This window comes from Cajanus cajan, chromosome 2 (assembly GCF_000230855.2).
Source record: "Cajanus cajan strain Asha chromosome 2, NIPB_CcT2T_4, whole genome shotgun sequence".
NCBI lineage: Eukaryota > Viridiplantae > Streptophyta > Magnoliopsida > Fabales > Fabaceae > Cajanus > Cajanus cajan.
In genome coordinates this window covers 60,055,018-60,074,436 of record NC_138518.1, presented here as the reverse complement: position 1 = coordinate 60,074,436, position 19,419 = coordinate 60,055,018, and the positions used below count along the sequence as shown (strand labels likewise).

The 19,419-nt window shown below is 39.2% G+C and overlaps 2 protein-coding genes across 2 annotated transcripts; one reads left to right on the top strand and one right to left on the bottom strand.

The window, feature by feature from the left end:
* Positions 1 to 12,665: 12,665 nt before the first annotated feature.
* LOC109788845 (B3 domain-containing protein At2g33720) lies at positions 12,666 to 13,145 on the bottom strand. The gene has a single exon (XM_020347681.1). The coding sequence runs from the start codon at positions 13,143 to 13,145 to the stop codon at positions 12,666 to 12,668; it is 480 nt and encodes a 159-aa protein (XP_020203270.1).
* Positions 13,146 to 16,534: 3,389 nt separating this feature from the next.
* LOC145955099 (uncharacterized) lies at positions 16,535 to 19,066 on the top strand. The gene is made up of 4 exons (XM_083069798.1): positions 16,535 to 16,881; positions 17,128 to 17,570; positions 17,976 to 18,110; positions 18,747 to 19,066. The coding sequence occupies exons 1-4, from the start codon at positions 16,535 to 16,537 to the stop codon at positions 19,064 to 19,066; spliced, it is 1,245 nt and encodes a 414-aa protein (XP_082925924.1).
* Positions 19,067 to 19,419: the final 353 nt, after the last annotated feature.

The window sequence follows — 19,419 nt, the reverse complement described above, 5'->3', positions numbered from 1 at the left end:
GTTCAAGGGTCAATAAGTCAAGGGTCCAACAGTTCAAGGGTCACATAGATATCATATATTAGGGTTAAGGAGTCTCAGACTTCCTTCCAGATGATAGATTCCAATTTATAAATTTACAGGAGGCTTAGCCTTCCATATCTTTATTTATATAAATTAACAGGAGGCTTAGCCTTCCATTCAATGAATATCTTTATTTATATAAAAATTATTCATTTTTATCATTAATAGTATATTTATTATTACTACAGACAAGAAATCAAGTAATCCAAATAAAAAGCAAAACACATCAATAACGCATATTTCATTGAAACAAACAACAGGCAAGGGATCGGGAGCCAATCCAACAAACAACTATCTAACAATTATTTCCACACCCCCAAGCGAGGTTTCCCACTCCCCCCTTACCTGGAATAAATAGAAATTCGGGCAGAATCTCCTCCTTTTTTTCCTTGATCGGAACTAGGGCAGAATCTCCTCTTCTCTCTCCTTAAACCAGAACCCGGGCAGAACCTCCTCCCCTGGATTCCTCTTTCTCTTTTTCCTCTTTTCTTTCCCTTTCTCTCTCTTTCTCTCTCTCTTTCTCCTCTTTATTTCTCTAGAATTTCCTTCTCTCAAGTTATGATTTTCCTTCAGCCCCTAGCCCCTATTTATTGAAATTTTCGCCACCTAACCCAGAACGGTCCGTTCCAAAAGCGGAACGGCTGTTCTGAACCCTTGAAATCTACGTAAATTTTTGAACTGGAACGGCATGTTCCAAAACCAGAATGGCCCGTTCTAGCTCATCCAGAACGGCCCGTTCTCCCTCCGGAACGGCCCGTTCTGCAAGGAGAACGCCCCGTTCTCCAAGCAGAATGGCCTGTTCTCCAAGCAGAACGGCCCGTTCTCCAAGCAGAACTGCCTGTTCCAAATCTGGAAAAGGCCCGTTCCCAATAAATTTTTTTAGTCTTTTTCTTTATTCCGGAACGGCCCGTTTCACTTTTGAAACGGCCCGTTCCGGGCACGAATTGGGCCCAGGGCCCAGCGAAAATTGGGTTGTTACATCTGATGCAAGGTTAGCTATTTTTCATGTACCCATGTCAATTATGAGTTTATAATAATAAACACGTTGAAGAAAATTGATATAATTTATTGTGCAAATGTTAACTGTTAGAATGTAATATGGTATTATTAGAAGAATCTAAAAGGTCAAAATAATATTTCCTAAAATATATGCAAATATAGTAATAGATACAACCCCAAGCGTGTAGTTCAGTAGTAGGGGTTGATCCACGCTTAAGAAAGGTCAGGAGTTCGAATGTATGGATACTCCAGAAACGAACCCAAAAAAAAAAGAAGTAATAGATACGATATAATTTTCTAATTTATACAAATCATTCATAAATACACAAAAAGAAAATATATTACTTTCTTGAATCAATTGTGAAATATTAATAAATCAATCTATCATCAATTTTCAAAATTATCATCATCAATCTATCGGTAATAACCAAAAAATTAAACAGCATTGATTAATGTGTTGAATTCAAACTCATATTGTTGAATTTGATTTTTGACAGAAATAAATTTTGATCAAATTTCACTTATCCCTCGACTAAGACAGGTTAGTTTAAGATAAAATTTCAAAATATTAATTGAAATCAAAAATTAAAAAAAATATTCAGAATTTGTAACATGATTTATTAAGAGTGGTCAATTTCCTAGTTTAATGTGATTTATAAATAAATCAATTTATCATCAATTTCCTAAATTATGTCTCATTTTCTATAAAAATTAGTCAATTTACCCGTGCTTTCCACAAGATTTTGTTTTTTTTTTTTTGTTTTTTTATGTGAATAGGCAACAAATTTGTTATTATAGAATTTGACTCATCCCTTGCAATTAAAATCTTAAATGAAGGATGCAATGTATCTTATAGCTATATAACACCGATCAACTCTATTGTTGAGATTGCTGATATGAACAGGAAGCTAAAGTGATCTTCAGGAAACAAATCAAGTTGTTGATTCTATGACAAACCATACTTTTAACCTTACTGATGGGGTTCATATGTTTGAATTTCCCTAATTAGGATTTAAATTCTTTTATTTGCTGATAATTCAGCTAGTTGTTTCTATCGTAGTTTTTAGTTTGAAGAATATTTGATTACTTTTATAACAATTAAAGAATGATATAATTATCTATTATACTAATATCAAAATATACTCATATTAATTTTTTTTTCAAATGCATAATGTAGATATACAAATTAAATTGATACGTAACGTAAAAGATTTTTATTTTTGCAAAATTATAAATTATTAAATTATAAATTACTAGAAGTTTTTTTCCCTAAATATATATTATAATATATTTAATTTAAAATTTATTGTATAAAATTATTGTGAGACTCCCTTCTTTTCCTTTCTTTCCCTAACACCCTTACTCACTCTCATACTCTTTCTTCCCAAAATTTTCTACTCCATTTCTGATTCCTGGTGGTGATCTCTTTGAGTTAGGTGTTGAGTAGTTGGATTGTAGCTGGTGTGTGCGGATCTCTTCTTCCTCCTTTCCCATTCGTTCAAGCTCTTTTTCACTCTTCTTCTCCGTTCAAGTTCCCGGAAGCTCGGAAATCTTTTCCCGAGGTAAGGGAAGCTAGCTTTGTTGTTGATTTTGATTGAGAATGAGATTTTGCAAGCTCATTAGCTGTTGATGTTGGTTGATTTTGGGTGAACTTTGGTAAGAAGAGTTCTTTTGAAGGTTTGAGGTTTTGAAGGAAATTTTGGGATTTTCATTGATTTGTTGTTGCATGCTGGAAAAGAAGAGTTTTTATTGATGTTTGATGAAAATGTAGTACTTGGGATTGTTTGCATGTGAAGTTTCTGTTGGTTTTTGCAGGATTTGAGTAAAATTTTTGAAGTTGGAGAGTTTCTGATTGAGAGCACGTCGGGTCCAGTTCTTGGCGCCGAGCGCGTGACCAACAGAGGGCTCCATTGGTCGAGCGCGCCTGGCGCGAAGTTGTGTGCACCGGGCGACCTTGAAGATGGATGCCCCTGGATGGCTCACGTCGGGCGTGGTTGGACCACGCTGGGCGAGCTATCAGTTAGTGACCCACTCTTTTTGGGTTCTGGTATGGCGTCGGGCGTGACTACGTCTCGCCGGGCATGGAGACTCCCTGGGAGTCTCTGCCAGAGGTGACGCCAGGCGTAATTTATATTGTGTCGGGCGTGAGACCTTGGGGAGGCTTCTGCTTTCTTGCGCCGAGCGTCGGATTAGCACGCCAGGCCTATGAGACCTTGTGAAGTCTCTGCCTTCCCTCGTTCCGGGCGTAATAGGTATTGTGCCGGGCGCGCTGGTCCCCTAGTACTCTCTGATTGTGCCACGCCGGGCGCGACCGTGAGTGCGCCGGGCGCGTATGATGATGCTGAACTATGTGCTGTTAGATGTTGTGGAGTGTTGAAAAATGTGATTTTATGCTAAACTAAGCTGAAATTGATGAATATGATGTGATGACTAGTAGACAATGCCATTTGATGATGTTGAGCTGTATTAGATGTATATTGATGTAAGATGTTCTAATGTGCTGTAAGATGATAAGTTGTGTTGTGATGTATATTGTTATGAGTTGATGTAGGCCGCAAGGCTGAGTTGATGTAGGCCGTAAGGCTGAGTTGATGTAGGCCGCAAGGCTGAGTTGATATAGGTCGCAAGGTTGAGTTGATGTAGGCCGCAAGGCTGAGTTGATGTAGGCCGAAAGGCTGAGTTGTTGTAGGCCGTAAGGCTGAGTTATTGTAGGAGATCTCCAGGATGATATGCGTGACGACGCATTGTATGCTTATTGATGAGTATGCTGAAAATCGATGAGATGTATGCCGATGAAATGTTGATGATTGAAGTTGATCATATTACTTAAAATTTTTCTATATGCTGTTCTTTTTATACTAGCTTACCCTTTGTTGTTTCCATGTGGTTGGACTGTGATGATCATACTATGTATGGGAGCAGAGCAGGGATAGGTGGGTGGCTATTAATGAGTCTGCAGCTGGCAGGTAGAGCTGATTTTAGTTGATGTTTTGTTGTTTCAGCTACTTGGTGTAGTAGCTTGGATATATTCGTGTACATTTTGGATCTAGTCAGAATTAGACTATGTATATATGTATATTCTAGACATTATATGTATGCACTTGTTCTTTTCTGTCCGGTTTTCAAGTGTACTGTGTGGCATGTAGTGACCAGCCGAGTCGTTACACTTTAGTGGTATCAGAGCAGGTCGAGTCTACTGGACACTCTGTGGGGGTGGTCCCTTTAAGCTTTTGTTGTTCTGAGCTTTGTGTTGTGCTGTCTGGCTATGTTGTTTGTTGTGTTGTTTTGTTGTGTTGTTTACTGTGATGGTTGCTGTGTTGTTTTGTTGAGATGTTGATTGCTGTTTGGTTTAGTTATTGTGTACTAAAGATGCTGTTACTTTTGTAGATAATGACTAGGACCAATGAGAAAATAGCCCGTGCCATGGAGATGATGGCTATGGCTATGCAACAGCAAAATGCTTATTTTGCTATAGCGGAGGCTGATAGAGCTGTAGCTGGTGCAGCAAGGCCCACGGGGTCACAGGAGAGTCGGGATCTAGCTGAGTTCCAGAAATGCCATCCTCCACAGTTCGTCGGAGATGTAGATCCAAAGGCAGCTAACCGCTGAATGTGTGAGTTGGAGAAGATCTTTGCTGTTCTGGGATGTTCTCCAGAGAAGAGGCTGGCATATGCTGTTTATATGCTTGTGGGAGAGGCTGAGCATTGGTGGAGGGGCACTCACCACATGCTTACTTCCAGAGGAGTTATAGTTGACTGGGAGTGCTTCAGGGCAGTGTTCTTGGAGAAGTACTTCCCGGAGAGCGTGAGGCATGCCAAGGAGGCTGAGTTCATGCGGTTACACCAGGGAGGGCTGTCTGTATCAGAGTATGCGATGCGATTCGAGCACCTGGCTCGTTTTTATTCGCAAGCTATATCTAAGGCCTATAAATGCAGGAAATTTGCTGAGAGTCTGAAGTATGAGCTGAAGAGGGTGGTGGTGCCTATGGCCATCACCGAGTTTCTGGCCTTAGTGGAGAAGGCGAAGATTGTGGAGAGATTAGAGGGGAGTAACCGTGTGACTAGAGTTGCTGAGGGACCAGCTGGGTCCAAGAAGGGAGGAAATCAGAGGAAGCCATATGATAGGCCCCAACCACAACAAGGGGGTCCTATCATTAGGCAACCTGCTGAGGCTTCTAGAGGAGGAGGACAGGGTAGAGGTGCTGCCCTTAGATGTTACAGCTGTGGTGGGCCCCATTTGATCAGGGATTGTCCCCACATAGAGAACCGGTGTTTCAGGTGCCAGTAGATGGGCCATGTGTCTTTCAACTGCCCCACCAAAAATAGACCAGAGAGGGGTGCTCAGAGGAGTAATGTACAGAGAGGAGATGCCCAGAGGGGTGACAGACCCACTACAGCTGGTAGGGTGTTCGCCTTGACGGGTGCTGAGGCTTGAACTTCTTCTGACCTTGTGAAGGGGAAGGGCAAAGCCGCTGGTAAGGATGTGATGTTTTTGTTTGACTCTGGGGCTTCTCATTCGTTTATTTCCTATGCTTGTGCTGCTATGTTGGGTGTGCCTGTGTGTGGTTTGGGGTTGAGACTGATAGTGTCGACGCCCACTTCTGCTTTGGTAGTAGCTTTTGAGTTGTGTGCTGGCTGCCCTATTGTTGTGAATGGGAAGAATTACAAGGTAAACTTGATTTGTTTGCCTTTGGTTGATATTGACATAATCTTAGGGATGGATTGGTTATCTGCCAATCATATCCTTATAGATTGTGCCAATAAGCAGTTGATCTTTCCTCAAGAGGAGGATGAGTTTTTGATTTCAGCTGGCCAAGCTGAATCTTTGCTGAGAGATGGAGCAGAGTGTTGTCTTCTGCTTGCTGCTTTGAGCGTGGAGACCGAGAGGGTCATTTCTGAGATAATTGTGGTGAGAGACTTTGCTGAGGTGTTTCCTGATGAGGTGCCTAGGTTGCCTCCTGTTAGGGAGATGAAGTTTAGCATTGACTTGTTTCTGGGTGTGGGGCTAGTGTCGGTGGCTCCCTATAGGATGGCTCCTGTCGAGCTGGTTGAGTTGAAAGGTCAGTTGAAAGACCTATTGGAGAAGCAATTGGTGCGGCCGAGTGTTTCGCCGTGGGGTGCTCTTGTGCTGTTGGTGAAGAAGAAGGATGGAGGTAGTCGACTATGTGTTGATTACCGGTAATTGAACAAGTTGACCATTAAGAACAAATATCCACTTCCCCGGATAAATGACTTGATGGATCAACTGAGGGGAGCATCGGTGTTTTTTAAGATTGACTTGAGGTCAGGCTATCACCAGATTAGGGTGAAAGAGGGTGACATACCGAAGACTGCTTTCAGGACTACGTATGGTCACTATGAGTATGTCGTGATGCCGTTTGGTGTGACCAACGCCCCTGCAGTGTTCATGGATAACATGAACAAGATCTTTCGGCCATTCTTGGATAAAAATTCGTGGTGGTGTTCATTGATGATATCTTAATTTATTCAAGAACCCGGGAAGAGCATGGAGAGCACTTGAGGTTGGTGCTGGAGATTTTGAAGGTGAAGCAGTTGTATGCTAAGCTTTCAAAATGTGAGTTCTGGTTGGATGAAGTGAAGTTCTTAGGCCACGTGATTTCAGCTGAGGGGATTGCTATTGATCCGGCTAAGGTGGAGTCAGTGTTGCAGTGGGAGCGTCCGAGGACTGTCACTGACATTCAGAGCTTTATGGGTTTGGAGGGATACTATCGTCAGTTCATTGAGGGATTGTCCAAGATAGTAGCGCCTCTAATCCAGCTGATAAGAAAGGAGTAGCCGTTCATTTAGACAGATGCCTGTGAGTGGAGCTTTGAGGAGTTAAAGATGAGGTTGACTACTTCTCCTGTGTTGGTGTTGCCGGATTCTGGTGAGCCCTTTGATGTGTATTGTGATGCTTCTCACCAGGGTCTTGGGTGTGTGCTGATGCAACACAAGAAAGTGGTGGCATATGCTTCAAGGCAACTGAAGAACCATGAGAGGAACTATCCCACTCATGACTTGGAGTTGGCAACTGTTGTTTTTGCCTTGAAGATATGGCGACATTATCTGTATGGTGCTCAGTTCAGTGTCTTCAGTGATCACAAGAGCCTAAAGTACTTGTTTGATCAGAAGGAGATGAACATGAGGAAAAGGAGGTGGATGGAGTTTCTAAAGGATTATGACTTCTAGTTGATGTATCATCCTGGTAAGGCCAATGTTGTGGCGGATGCGCTGAGTAGGAAATCCATCCACATGTCTTGTATGATGGTGAAGGAACTGGAGCTGGTGGAGAAGTTCAGAGATCTGAATCTCTGAGTGGAGTTAGCTCAGGATCACATTAGTTGTGGGATGATTACCATAACTAATGAGTTCTTGAGGCAGGTTGGACTTAAGCAATTGCAAGATGTTGAGTTGGTGAAGCTTCTTGGTTTGCTGGGTACCGAGAAGGCTCTTGGTTTTGAGCTGGGAGAAGATGGAATCTTGAGGTTCAAGGGCAGGATCTGTCTACCTCAAGATGCTGAGCTGAAGAGAGTTGTGTTGGAGGAAGGCCACAAGAGCAGACTTAGCATACATCCTGGTATGACTAAGATGTACCAAGACCTCAAGAAGACTTTCTGGTGGTCTGGTATGAAAAGGGAGATAGCTGAATATGTGGCGGCATGTCTGACTTGTCAGAAGGCGAAGGTGGAGCATCAGAAGCCGAGTGGGTTGATGCAGCAGATTGAGATTCCAGAGTGGAAGTGGGATAGCATTACTATGGATTTCATTGTGGGGTTGCCTAGGTCAGCTAGGAATAGTGATGCTATCTGGGTGGTGGTTGATCGGTTGACCAAGTGCGCACATTTCTTGCCTGTCAACATCAAGTGGTCCTTGGAGAAGCTAACGCAGTTGTATGTGAGGGAAATAGTACGGTTGCACGGGGTGCCTTCCAGTATTATTTCAGACAGAGATCTGAGGTTCACTTCCAGGTTTTGGCAGAGTCTACATCAAGCCTTAGGCACAAAGTTGAAGCTGAGCTCTGCTTATCATCCAGAGACGGATGGTCAGTTGAAAAGGACAATCCTGATAGACCATGGGCCAAGGGCCCAGTTACCAGAGCTATGGCTAGAAGAATACAGGAAGAGTTGGACCTTATGAAGACTAGTGGGCTTGTCAAGCCCAAGGTATTCTTCACTTGGAATGCTCTATCATGAAGAGAAGGCCTAGTTCTACTTGTGTATATTGTACAGTTTATACATAGTCTCTTGTATATGTTATTTTTGCCTTTGTATTTGTGAGGCACTTTATTTGCTTTTTCTAGTGTTTGTATATTGTTTTTAAGGTAGGTTACTTGGAGAGTTTAACTCCATTTAACCTCCCTAGTTGATACATTCATTTTGTATTTTTTCAGTAGGGAAAAAGGGGTGGCATTTAGCAAAGCTAGGGAGTGTATTTAGAAATTGGGCCTAAGTTGGGCCTAGGCAAAATTTTGCATATTGGACTCATTTTGCTCCTAATTTTTCATAGATTTGATTTAGCTAGGTCTCATCATCATATGATGAACCTAACTAAACCAAATCAAGAATTTTCAAATTAAATCATGGAGCAATTTGAACCAAGGCCGCCTAGCTCATCTTCTTCCTCCTTGGCCAAATTTCTAAGCTACACCTCTAGGTTTTTGAAGCTTGCCTTGCAAGCTTCTAAACCTTAGTAGGTTAATCTTACCTTACCATGGTTCTTAAGTGAACCATGGTCAAGGTTAGCTTCTCCTACAAGCTTTCTAAACCGTGGGAAGTTAAGCTTACCTTACCATGGTTCCTAGTGAACCATGGTTAAGGTTAGCTTCTCCTAGAAGCTACCTCTCCCTATATATTTGTAATTACCTCTCATGTACTCACTTTTGAACATTTTGAGAAATAAAACTTCAGTTTTCTCTCATTCAAGAGTCCCTCAAAACCGTGGAGAATTTCTCTCTAAGGTTTCTAGCAAAGTTCTTCAACTTTGCCTTGGTTCCTCAAGCTTCCTTCACAAACTTTAGGAAGTGGCCGAACCTCTTCAAGAACTTCTCCTCCATTGAAGCTTCTTCAAAGGAGATTTCAGAGTTCTCAAGGAGTCAACCTCAAGAAGCATCTTGGTCCTTGCATGGAGAACTTGAAGAATTGACATTCTTCTCCAAGTAGCTCTATCAAATCCAGTCCTTGGAGGATCTGCTTAGGGCTTGTGTGTTAGACCACTTGGGTAGCTGGGAGGAGGTCCTACCATTAGTTGAGTTCACTTACAATAATAGCTTTCATGCTAGTATTGGGATGGCGCCGTTTGAAGCCTTGTATGGCAGGAGATGTAGGACCCCTCTGTGCTGGTATCAGGATGGTGAGTTAATGGTTGTGGGACCGAAGCTGATCCTACAGACTACCGAGAAGGTGAAGATGATCCAGGAGAGGATGAAGACTGCTTAGAGTAGGCAGAAGTCGTATGCTGACAAGAGGCACAAGCCTTTGTAGTTTGCTGAAGGGGAACATGTGTTTCTGAAGGTGACTCCGACCTCTGGTGTGGGTAGAGCGCTGAGAGTAAGGAAGTTGACACCGAAGTTCGTCGGTAAGATAATATAGCATGTGGGTCCGGTTGCTTATTGGTTGGCTCTACCACCATCTCTTTCAAACCTACACGATGTATTTCATGTATCCCAGCTGAGGAAGTATGTTCATGACCCGAGCCATGTGGTGGAGCTGGACGATGTGCAAGTAAAAGAGAACCTGACGTTTGAGAAGTTGCCAGCAGCTGTGGTTGATTATAAGCTGAAGGAGTTGAGGGGAAAGTCTATTGCTCTGGTAAAGGTGTTGTGGGATGCAGCTATTGGTGAGGCTACTTGGGAGGTGGAGCAGTAGTGTAGGGAGTGGTATCCATTTCTTTTCCCAAGTAAGTCTGTTTTTGGGGACGAAAACTTTTGTTGTTGGGGAGGTTGTGAGACCCCCTTCTTTTCCTTTCTTTCCCCGACACCCTTACTCACTCTCATACTCTTTCTTCCCAAAATTTTCTACTCCATTTCTGATTCCTGGTGGTGATCTCTTTGAGTTAGGTGTTGAGTAGTTGGATTGTAGCTGGTGTGTGGATCTTTTCTTCCTCCTTTCCCATTCGTTCAAGCTCTTTTTCACTCTTCTTCTCCGTTCAAGTTCCCGGAATCTCGAAAATCTTTGCCCGAGGTAAGGGAAGCTAGCTTTGTTGTTGATTTTGATTGAGAATGAGATTTTGCAACCTCATTAGCTGTTGATGTTGGTTGATTTTGGGTGAATTTTTGGTAAGAAGAGTTCTTTTGAAGCTTTGAGGTTTTGAAGGAAATTTTGGGATTTTATTGATTTGTTGTTACATGTTGGAAAAGAAGAGTTTTTATTGATGTTTGATGAAAATGTAGTACTTGGGATTGTGTGCATGTGAAGTTTCTATTGGTTTTTGCAGGATTTGAGTAAAATTTTCAAAATTGGAGAGTTTCAGATTGAGAGCACGCTGGGCGCAGTTCTTAGCACCGGTCGCGTGACCAACAGAGGGCTCCATTGGTCGAGCACGCCTGGCACGAAGTTGTGTGCGCCGGGTGACCTGGAAGATGGATGCCCCTGGATGGCTCACGCCGGGCGTGGTTGAACCACGCTGGGCGAGCTATCAGTCAGTGACCCACTCTTTTTGGGTTCTGGTATGGCGCCGGGCGTGACTACGTCTCGCCAGGCGTGGAGACTCGTTGGGAGTCTCTGCCAGAGGTGACGCCGGGCGTAATTTATATTGCGCCGGGCGTGAGACCTTGGGGAGGTTTTTGCTTTCTTGCGCCGAGCACGGGATTAGCACGCCGGGCCTATGAGACCTTGTGAAGTCTCTACCTTCCCTCGTGCCGGGCGCAATAGGTATTGCGCCGGGTGCGCTGGTCCCCTAGTACTCTCTGATTGTGCCACGCCAAGCGCGACCATGAGTGCACCAGGCGCGTATGATGATGTTGAACTATGTGCTGTTAGATGTGTTGTGGAGTGTTGAAAAATGTGATTTTATGCCAAACTAAGCTGAAGTTGATGAATATGATGTGATGACTAGTAGACAATGCTATTTGATGATGTTGAGCTGTATTAGATGTATATTGATGTAAGATGTTCTAATGTGCTGTAAGATGATAAGTTATGTTGTGATGTATATTGTTATGAGTTGATGTAGGCCGCAAGGCTGAGTTGATGTAGGCCATAAGGCTGAGTTGATGTAGGCTGCAAGGCTGAGTTGATATAGGCCGCAAGGCTGAGTTGATGTAGGCCGCAAGGCTGAGTTGATGTAGGCCGCAAGGCTGAGTTGATGTAGGCCGCAAGGCTGATTTGATGTAGGCCGCAAGGCTGAGTTGATGTAGGCTGCAAGGCTAAGTTGATGTAGGCCGAAAGGCTGGGTTGTTGTAGGCCGTAAGGCTGAGTTGTTGTAGGAGATCTCCGAGATGATATGCGTGACGACGCATTGTATGCTTATTGATGAGTATGCTAAAAAATCGATGAGATGTATGCCGATGAAATGTTGATGATTGAAGTTGATCATATTACTTAAAAATTTTCTATATGTTGTTCTTTTTATACTAGCTTACCCTTTGTTGTTTCCATGTGGTTGGACTGCGATGATCATACTATGTTTGGGAGTAGAGCAGGGATAGGTGGGTGGCTATTGATGAGTTTGCAGCTGGCAGGCGGAGTTGATTTTAGTTGATGTTTTGTTGTTTCAGCTACTTGGTGTAGTAGCTTGGATGTATTCATGTACATTTTGGATCTAGTCAGAATTGGACTATGTATATATGTATATTTTAGACATTATATGTATGCACTTGTTCCTTTCTGTCCGGTTTTCAAGTGTACTGTGTGGCGTGTAGTGACTAACCGGGTCGTTGCAATTATGATTTACTAAAATGAATTTTAGAATGAAAAATTATGAATTATTTATCATATTTTAAAATAATTTTATTTTAAGTGACAAATGATATATGTAAGAAAAAAATATTTAATATGGTAACTAAAATTATATTAAATAATTTTTTTAATAAAATAACAAGATAATTTCATAACTAAATACATTGAAATTTTTTAGTATTTCTATCCTTTTAATTTTATTTTTGACACAAGGTTCTTAAAAAAATATAATGATATTTTAGTTTTTAGTTTGTTTTTAAATAATACAATTTAAAATCCCCAAAATCAAATTAAACAAAATTATAAAAGATTGGTTTGATTCCAATTTCATAGAAATTGTATAAATTGTATTTAGTGTTGGATTTTTACATATGTTTTACAAATGAAGTTTATCATGACAATGAATATAATTAAAGAATGATCTAATTATTATATTAATATCAAAATAAATGGAATATTTCAAATGCAACATAAAACGAATATAATATATAACCAAACTGTTTTATATGCATAGATCATACATTTTCTTTTTTATAAACCAGTATTGTTTATAGGAGACAATTGAATAAATTCATACAAGAAAGAAATAAAAATACGTGAAGAATTACAAATTTATTAAAACATATTACAAGTTTATAATGCATTTAAGGACGAACAATATATAATAAAAGAATCAGACCGTTTTCAACAAAATCCAAATACTATAATTCAACTAAGCACGAACAAGAATAGAAAAATCAAACCTATTCTTGTATGGATCCCAATGAAATCCAATTTCATCTCTTATCTTCAAACCCCTTCTATGCACGAAATCCTTAGTCCAATTGTCAATGAAAACATAGCTTCTTGAAGAGGACCAAAACTTGAAGACAAGATAATGCATGGATTGGGTGTCCACATCCCAAATGCTTATTTTGGTTCCTTTTTCATTCATAGCCTCTCTTTGGGATTCAAGGGTCAACACAGGCAACACCAATTCTTCAATCAACTCTTTGGAGAGCAAGAGTCTGCTTAAGTTTCCAAGATCACTCTTTGTGAGCTCCTTTTTAATCTTCCATGGGTCATCATAAATCATCAAATTTGTTGAGTAGCCCCAATGTCTCTCTTCTTCTTTCTTCTTTTTCACCATGCGAGACCTCTTCCTTTCATTAGTGGGTGCTTCGATGAAAGATTTTCTCTTGGTGGAAGACATGTGTGTAAAGTAAGAGATAAAAGGATACATTATGATACATTGCTATTGCAATGACTAGTGTATTTTATAGAAAAATAGACATGAATTCTTCACTCTTAATAAATTTTCAAAAAAAAAATCTAAATATAATTTAGGAAGTTAGTGATTGATTTTTTTTTTTTTTTGTAAAGATAAGAAAGATTATAAAGATGGTCACAATGAGGATTTGGTAAAGTTAGTAATTGGTTTATAGTAATTTAATTTGTATATCTGAATAATTTATAGATTAGGAAATTATATCATATCTATTAGTATATTTGTATATATTTTAGGAATTATTTTGACATTTAGTTTCCTCCTGGTAATACTATATTACATGTTAACATTGATACAATTTTTTTTTATTAATTTGTCTTCTAATTGTATGACATATTATATATAATCAGTCTTCAAATTATGTGACATAGTTAATTTGGCATGATAAATTCACATTTAATTTATAGATCCTAAGTTATTAATAGTTTAAGAATGGCAATGTTGACAAAAGAAATAGTTACTATATATCAATGCATGTGATAAACTCCTTTTATGTATATTAAGGAAAGATTAAGGAAAAGTTACTTATAATATGACTTTTTTTATTGATTGTTACACGATATTTCTTATTTATTATAGAATTAGATTATAAAAATATGAAACTTTGAAAACATTAGCAACAAAGTATTATTACGAAAAGACTTTATTTTCCAAAAATTCATAATTAAGATTATTATGAAATATTAAATTATTAATTCTAATATTTTATATTTTACATATAAATTTTCTTTCAAAATAACAGAAAATATCTCTTACACACATATTTTATCCATACACTACATTAGATCATTTTTTTCCTTTTTTATATACAAATAAATTTATATTAAGATAACATTATTTGATGTAAGATTAGAACTAATCATTAATTTTTTTTTAAAATTTTTTGGTAAAATTACGAATCTTCTATTTTATCTTCAACGCAAATTTAAACGGAAGAATATAAAATATGAAAAAAATTAAAATTTTATTCTAAATATAAATTACAAATAAATGTGATATCTAATATTGAGTATTCTAACACCCGATCATTAAATGTCTTCCTAAATTTACATCCTTTACCCACTTAATTTTGTTTCCGATATATTATATGATGATAAATTAATAAATTTCAGAAAAATGATTGTAATGAAATAATGTGAGATCTCTAAGTTAAATTAATTTTTCATAGAACTTCATAATTTAATGCTTCTATAAAATTTCTGGAGTTCAAGAATGTGAACATTTTAAATTAACTTCATTTAAATAGGAGATTCACAATGGTAATTGAAACAGCCCATGGGCCAAGGGCCCATTTAAAAAAAAAACATTTTTTCTGGAACGGGCCGTTCCAAAAGTGGAACGGGCCGTTCCAAACAAGGAATTTATGTTTCCTTGTGTTAATCGAGAACGGGCCTTGGAACGGGTTGTTCTCCAAGTGGAACGGGCCGTTCTGCTTGGATTCCACTTGGAGAACGGGGCGTTCTCCTTGCAGAACGGGCCGTTCTGGAGGGAGAACGGGTCGTTATGCTGGAATTTGGAACGGGCCGTTCCGGTTTTAGAAAGGATCGTTCCAGTTCCAAATTTTGCGTAGTTCTGAAGAGTTCAGAACGGCCGTTCTGCTTTTGGAACGGGCCGTTCTGGGTTAGGTGGCGAAAATTTCTATAAATAGGGGCTAGGAGCTGAAAGAAATTCATAACTTGAGAGAAGGAAATTCTAGAGAAATAAAGAAGAGAGAGAGAGAGAGAGAGAGAGAGAGAGAGAGGAAGAGAAGAAAGGAAGAGGAGGTTCTGCCCTAGTTACAATCCTTGTTTAAGGAGAAAGAAGAGGAGGTTCTGCTCTAGTTCTGATCCCTGTTTAAGGAGAGAGAAGAGGAGATTCTGCCCGAGTTCCTGTATATCCAGGTAAGGGGGGAGTGGGAAACCTCGCTTGGGGGTGTGAGAATAATTGTTAAATAATTTGATTGTCGGATTGGCTCCCAATCCCTTGCTTGTTGTTTGTTTCTTTGAATATGCAAAATATTAATGTGATCTGCTTTATTTTCTATTTGCTTGACATTGTTCTTTGTTTGAGGTAATAATAAATATGTAGTTAATGTAGTAATAAATAAGTTTTAATATAAATAAAAAATGCTCTCTGTAAATACCTATGCGAACCTTATGAGGATTTTATTATGCCATGACAATATGAAGTATTTGATACCTAAGCGAACCTTGAACTATTGGACCCTTGAACTATTGGACCCTTGAACTATTGGACTTTTGGACTGTTCGACTATTGGACTATTGGACTACTGGACTATTGGACTACTAAACTGAACTAATGTACAATTAGGACAGACTATGATTAAAAGAATAAAACATGATGTATTAAATTCTGTAATAAGTCGAGTGTTGAGTCAATGAATGTATGACATGCATCATATGCACATATTATTACAGGTGTGCCGCTGAGGCCGCATACCAGTGATGCTAACAAGGTGTGCCTTTGGGACACTAGTGATGTAACATGCTAACGAGGTGTGCCGTATGGACACCAGTGATATAACCAGATGTACCGTATGGTCACCAGTGATAGGTGTACCTTTGGGTCACTAGTGATAAATTCTGAAACTTCCGTATGGCGCCATATGCATGCATTTGTGAGTCGAGTCAATAAAATCATTGCATGATATATGAGCATATATGTGATATTGATTATATATGTGTATTATATTTTGTGTGTGCTATTTAACTTTTATTTCTACATTTGAAACTGAGTGAGAAGTTTCTCACTCCCTTGTTATTCTTGTATATGTTTAAATTTATGTTGCAGGTGATCATCATCATGAGGATGTTGGTGATGAGGCCTAAAGGCTTCAGTGGGCATGCTCTGATAGGATGTGACATCGGGCTTAGCTAGGCTTACACTTATTATCTTTTTCTTTTCTTTTATAATTTTGAACAATTAAAATTTGTATTTTTTGTAATATTATGATTTGGAAATTATAAATTGATTCCTAACTAGGAGGCACTGCCACCTTTACTGGGATTAATTTATAATCTTTGTTTTATTATGACTTCTTGAGTTTGATACTTATGTTTATGAATTATGAATGTGCATTTTCTACCTTATGATACATATTGTTTTATATCACTCTAGAAAATATTTTTTTTTAAAATATAGTTTATGCTTATTATGTAATTATGTTGGGGTAAAGGGTGTCACATTTAGTGATATCAGAGCAGGTCGATTCAATCGGCCGTGAGTTATGTGTCTACTAGGTTTATTTGATAAATCTATTGATATGTTAGTATGATGTTTGACAATGTCTATTAATTATATTATTTCCTTAGATTATGGCTGGTAGAAATGATTGTGCGATTGCTGATGCTCTCCAAGCATTAGCCCAAGCTATGAACAACAACAATATGGTTGGAGTTGTTCCTAATTGGTTGGAGCAGTTTCAGAGGAATCACCCACCCACTTTTAAAAGAGGATATGACCCGGATGCTGCCATGAATTGGTTAACGGAGATCGAAAAGATCTTTAATGTTATGGATTGTCCCCTTACACAGAAGGTGAAGCTGGCCACCTTCATGCTGACTGCTGATGCTCACTTTTGGTGGGAAGGAGCCCTTCGAAGGATTATTGATGGAGGTGTACACTTGAACTGGGACAACTTCAAAAGAGTCTTTCTTGAGAAGTATTTTCCAGATGATGTGAGAAGTCTGAAGGAAATGGAATTCCTTGAACACAAACAAGGAAATGACATGGTGGAAGCATATGTTACTAAATTTGATGCTTTGGTCCGCTACTATACACACTACCATGGTGAGGGTGGTGAAAGGGCCAAATGCATAAAATTTGTAAATGGTCTACGTCCTGAAGTAAAAACTGTAATTAACTATCAGGAGATATATCACTTTCCTACTCTGGTCAATAAGTGTAGCATTTATGATCGTGATAACCGTGCTCGTGCTGCTTTCTATAAAGGAGCTGGAGGCCCTACCCGTACGGTGAATCCTAGTACTTCTGGTAGGAGTAAGCCTTACTCCACTCCTACAAGATTTCAAGGGAGTATGGCTACTACTAATAGAAGTAAGCCCTTTATTAGAGAATCCACTGTGAATACTACTGGAAGTGTTGGAGGGTCTACTTCTTCTGGGAGATGTGGGAAGTGTGGACGTGTGGGCCATAACAAGTCTGAGTGTCGCAACAAGGAGATTACCTGTTTCAACTGCAATGGTAAAGGTCATATCAGCACTCAATGTCCTGAACCACCAAGAACGCGTGTAACTGGATCAGGATCACAAGTTGAACGACCAAAGACTATGGGGAGAGTATTTGCTCTTAGTGGTGTTGAAGCTGCTTGGTCGAAAAATTTAATACAAGGTACTTGTTTCATAGCTGAGACTCCTTTTGTTGTACTATTTGATTCTGGTGCAACTCATTCCTTTATTTCTATCTCTTGTGTCCAAAAATTAAATTTGCCCGTGTCCTTGTTAAATTTTGATTTAGTTGTTGAAACCCCTACTAATGGACCTATGACTACATTTTCAGTATGTTTGAAGTGTCCTTTGACAATTTCTGATAGACAGTTTCTAATTGACTTGATTTGTTTGCCTCTTAGTCGATTAAATGTAATCCTTGGTATGGATTGGTTATCTTCTCACCATGTTCTTTTAAACTGCTTTGATAAATCCATTTCCTTTGGTGAAAGTAATAGTACGGAATTTCTTAGTGCTGCTGACATTAAAACTTGTTTAAAGGAAAATGAAAGGGTGTACATGATCTTAGCTTCTTTAACAATTGAAACTGATAGTAAGCTAGATGAGATTCCTTTGGTGAGAGAATTTCCAAAAGTATTTCCTAATGATGTGTCTAGTTTACCACCTGAGAGAGAAATTGAGTTCAGCATAGACTTAGTGTCAGGTACCTCACCCATATCTATAGCACCCTATAGGATGTCTCCTAAAGAGTTAGTTGAGCTTAAGAAACAGATAGAGGAACTGCAAGAGAAACAATTCATTAGGCCTAGTGTTTCACCTTGGGGAGCGCCTGTTTTACTGGTCAAGAAGAAAGATGGGAGCATGAGGTTGTGTGTAGATTATAGGCAATTGAATAAAGTGACTATTAAGAATAAGTATCCTTTGCCTAGGATAGATGATCTTATGGATCAACTAGACGGGGCTTGTGTGTTCAGTAAGATAGATTTAAGGCCAGAATACCATCAGATTAGAGTAAGAGCTGAAGATGTTCCTAAGACTGCTTTTAGGACCCGTTATGGGCACTATAAGTATTTAGTTATGCCTTTTGGAGTGACTAATGCACCTGGTGTCTTTATGGACTACATGAATAGGATCTTTCACCCTTACTTGGATAGATTTGTAGTAGTCTTCATAGATGATATCCTAGTATATTCCAAGACTAGGGAGGAGCATGCTGAGCATCTTAGGATAGTTCTTCAAACCCTTAAGGAGAAACAGTTGTATGCTAAATTGTCAAAATGTGAATTTTGGTTGGAGAGTGTAAATTTTCTAGGACATGTGATATCCAAGGGTGGGATAGTTGTAGATCCTGCTAAGGTAGAAGCCGTGTTAGAATGGAAAGCACCTAAATCAGTATCTGAAATTAGGAGTTTCTTAAGACTAGCCGGTTATTATAGAAGGTTCATAGAGAATTTTTCTAGGATAGCTCTTCCTTTGACTAAGCTGACAAAGAAGAACCAACCTTTTGTGTGGGATTCTAGGTGCGAGGAAAGTTTTCTAGAGCTTAAGAGGAGATTAACTAGTGCCCCTGTGTTAGTGTTACCTGATCCTAGTAAAACTTTTAAGGTATTTTGTGATGCTTCTAAATTGGGTTTAGGAGGAGTGCTTATGCAGGAATGAAGGGTAGTAGCCTATGCGTCTAGACAACTTAAAAGCCATGAGCAAAACTATCCTACCCATGACCTTGAGTTAGCTTCTATAGTATTTGTGCTTAAGTTGTGGAGGCATTACTTGTTTGGGTCTAGTTTGAGGTGTTTAGTGATCATAAAAGCCTTAAGTACTTGTTTGATCAAAAGGAATTGAATATGAGGCAGAGGAGATGGTTAGAGTTTCTTAAGGATTATGATTTTCAATTGAATTATCACCCTGGCAAAGCTAATGTTGTGGTTGACGCTTTGAGTAGGAAATCTTTGAGAATGTCTTCTTTGATGATTAAGGAGTTGCATATGATTGAGGAGTTTAGAGATATGAGC

Coding starts and splice junctions, on each gene's coding strand:
- LOC109788845 (XM_020347681.1), bottom strand. CDS start 13,145: ATGTCTTCCACCAAGAGAAAATCTTTCATCGAAGCACCCACTAATGAA.
- LOC145955099 (XM_083069798.1), top strand. CDS start 16,535: ATGGCTGGTAGAAATGATTGTGCGATTGCTGATGCTCTCCAAGCATTA. Junction 16,882..17,127: donor AAAAGAGTCTTTCTTGAGAA/GTATTTTCCAGA, acceptor CAATAAGTGTAG/CATTTATGATCGTGATAACC. Junction 17,571..17,975: donor GTCGAAAAATTTAATACAAG/GTACTTGTTTCA, acceptor ACATGATCTTAG/CTTCTTTAACAATTGAAACT.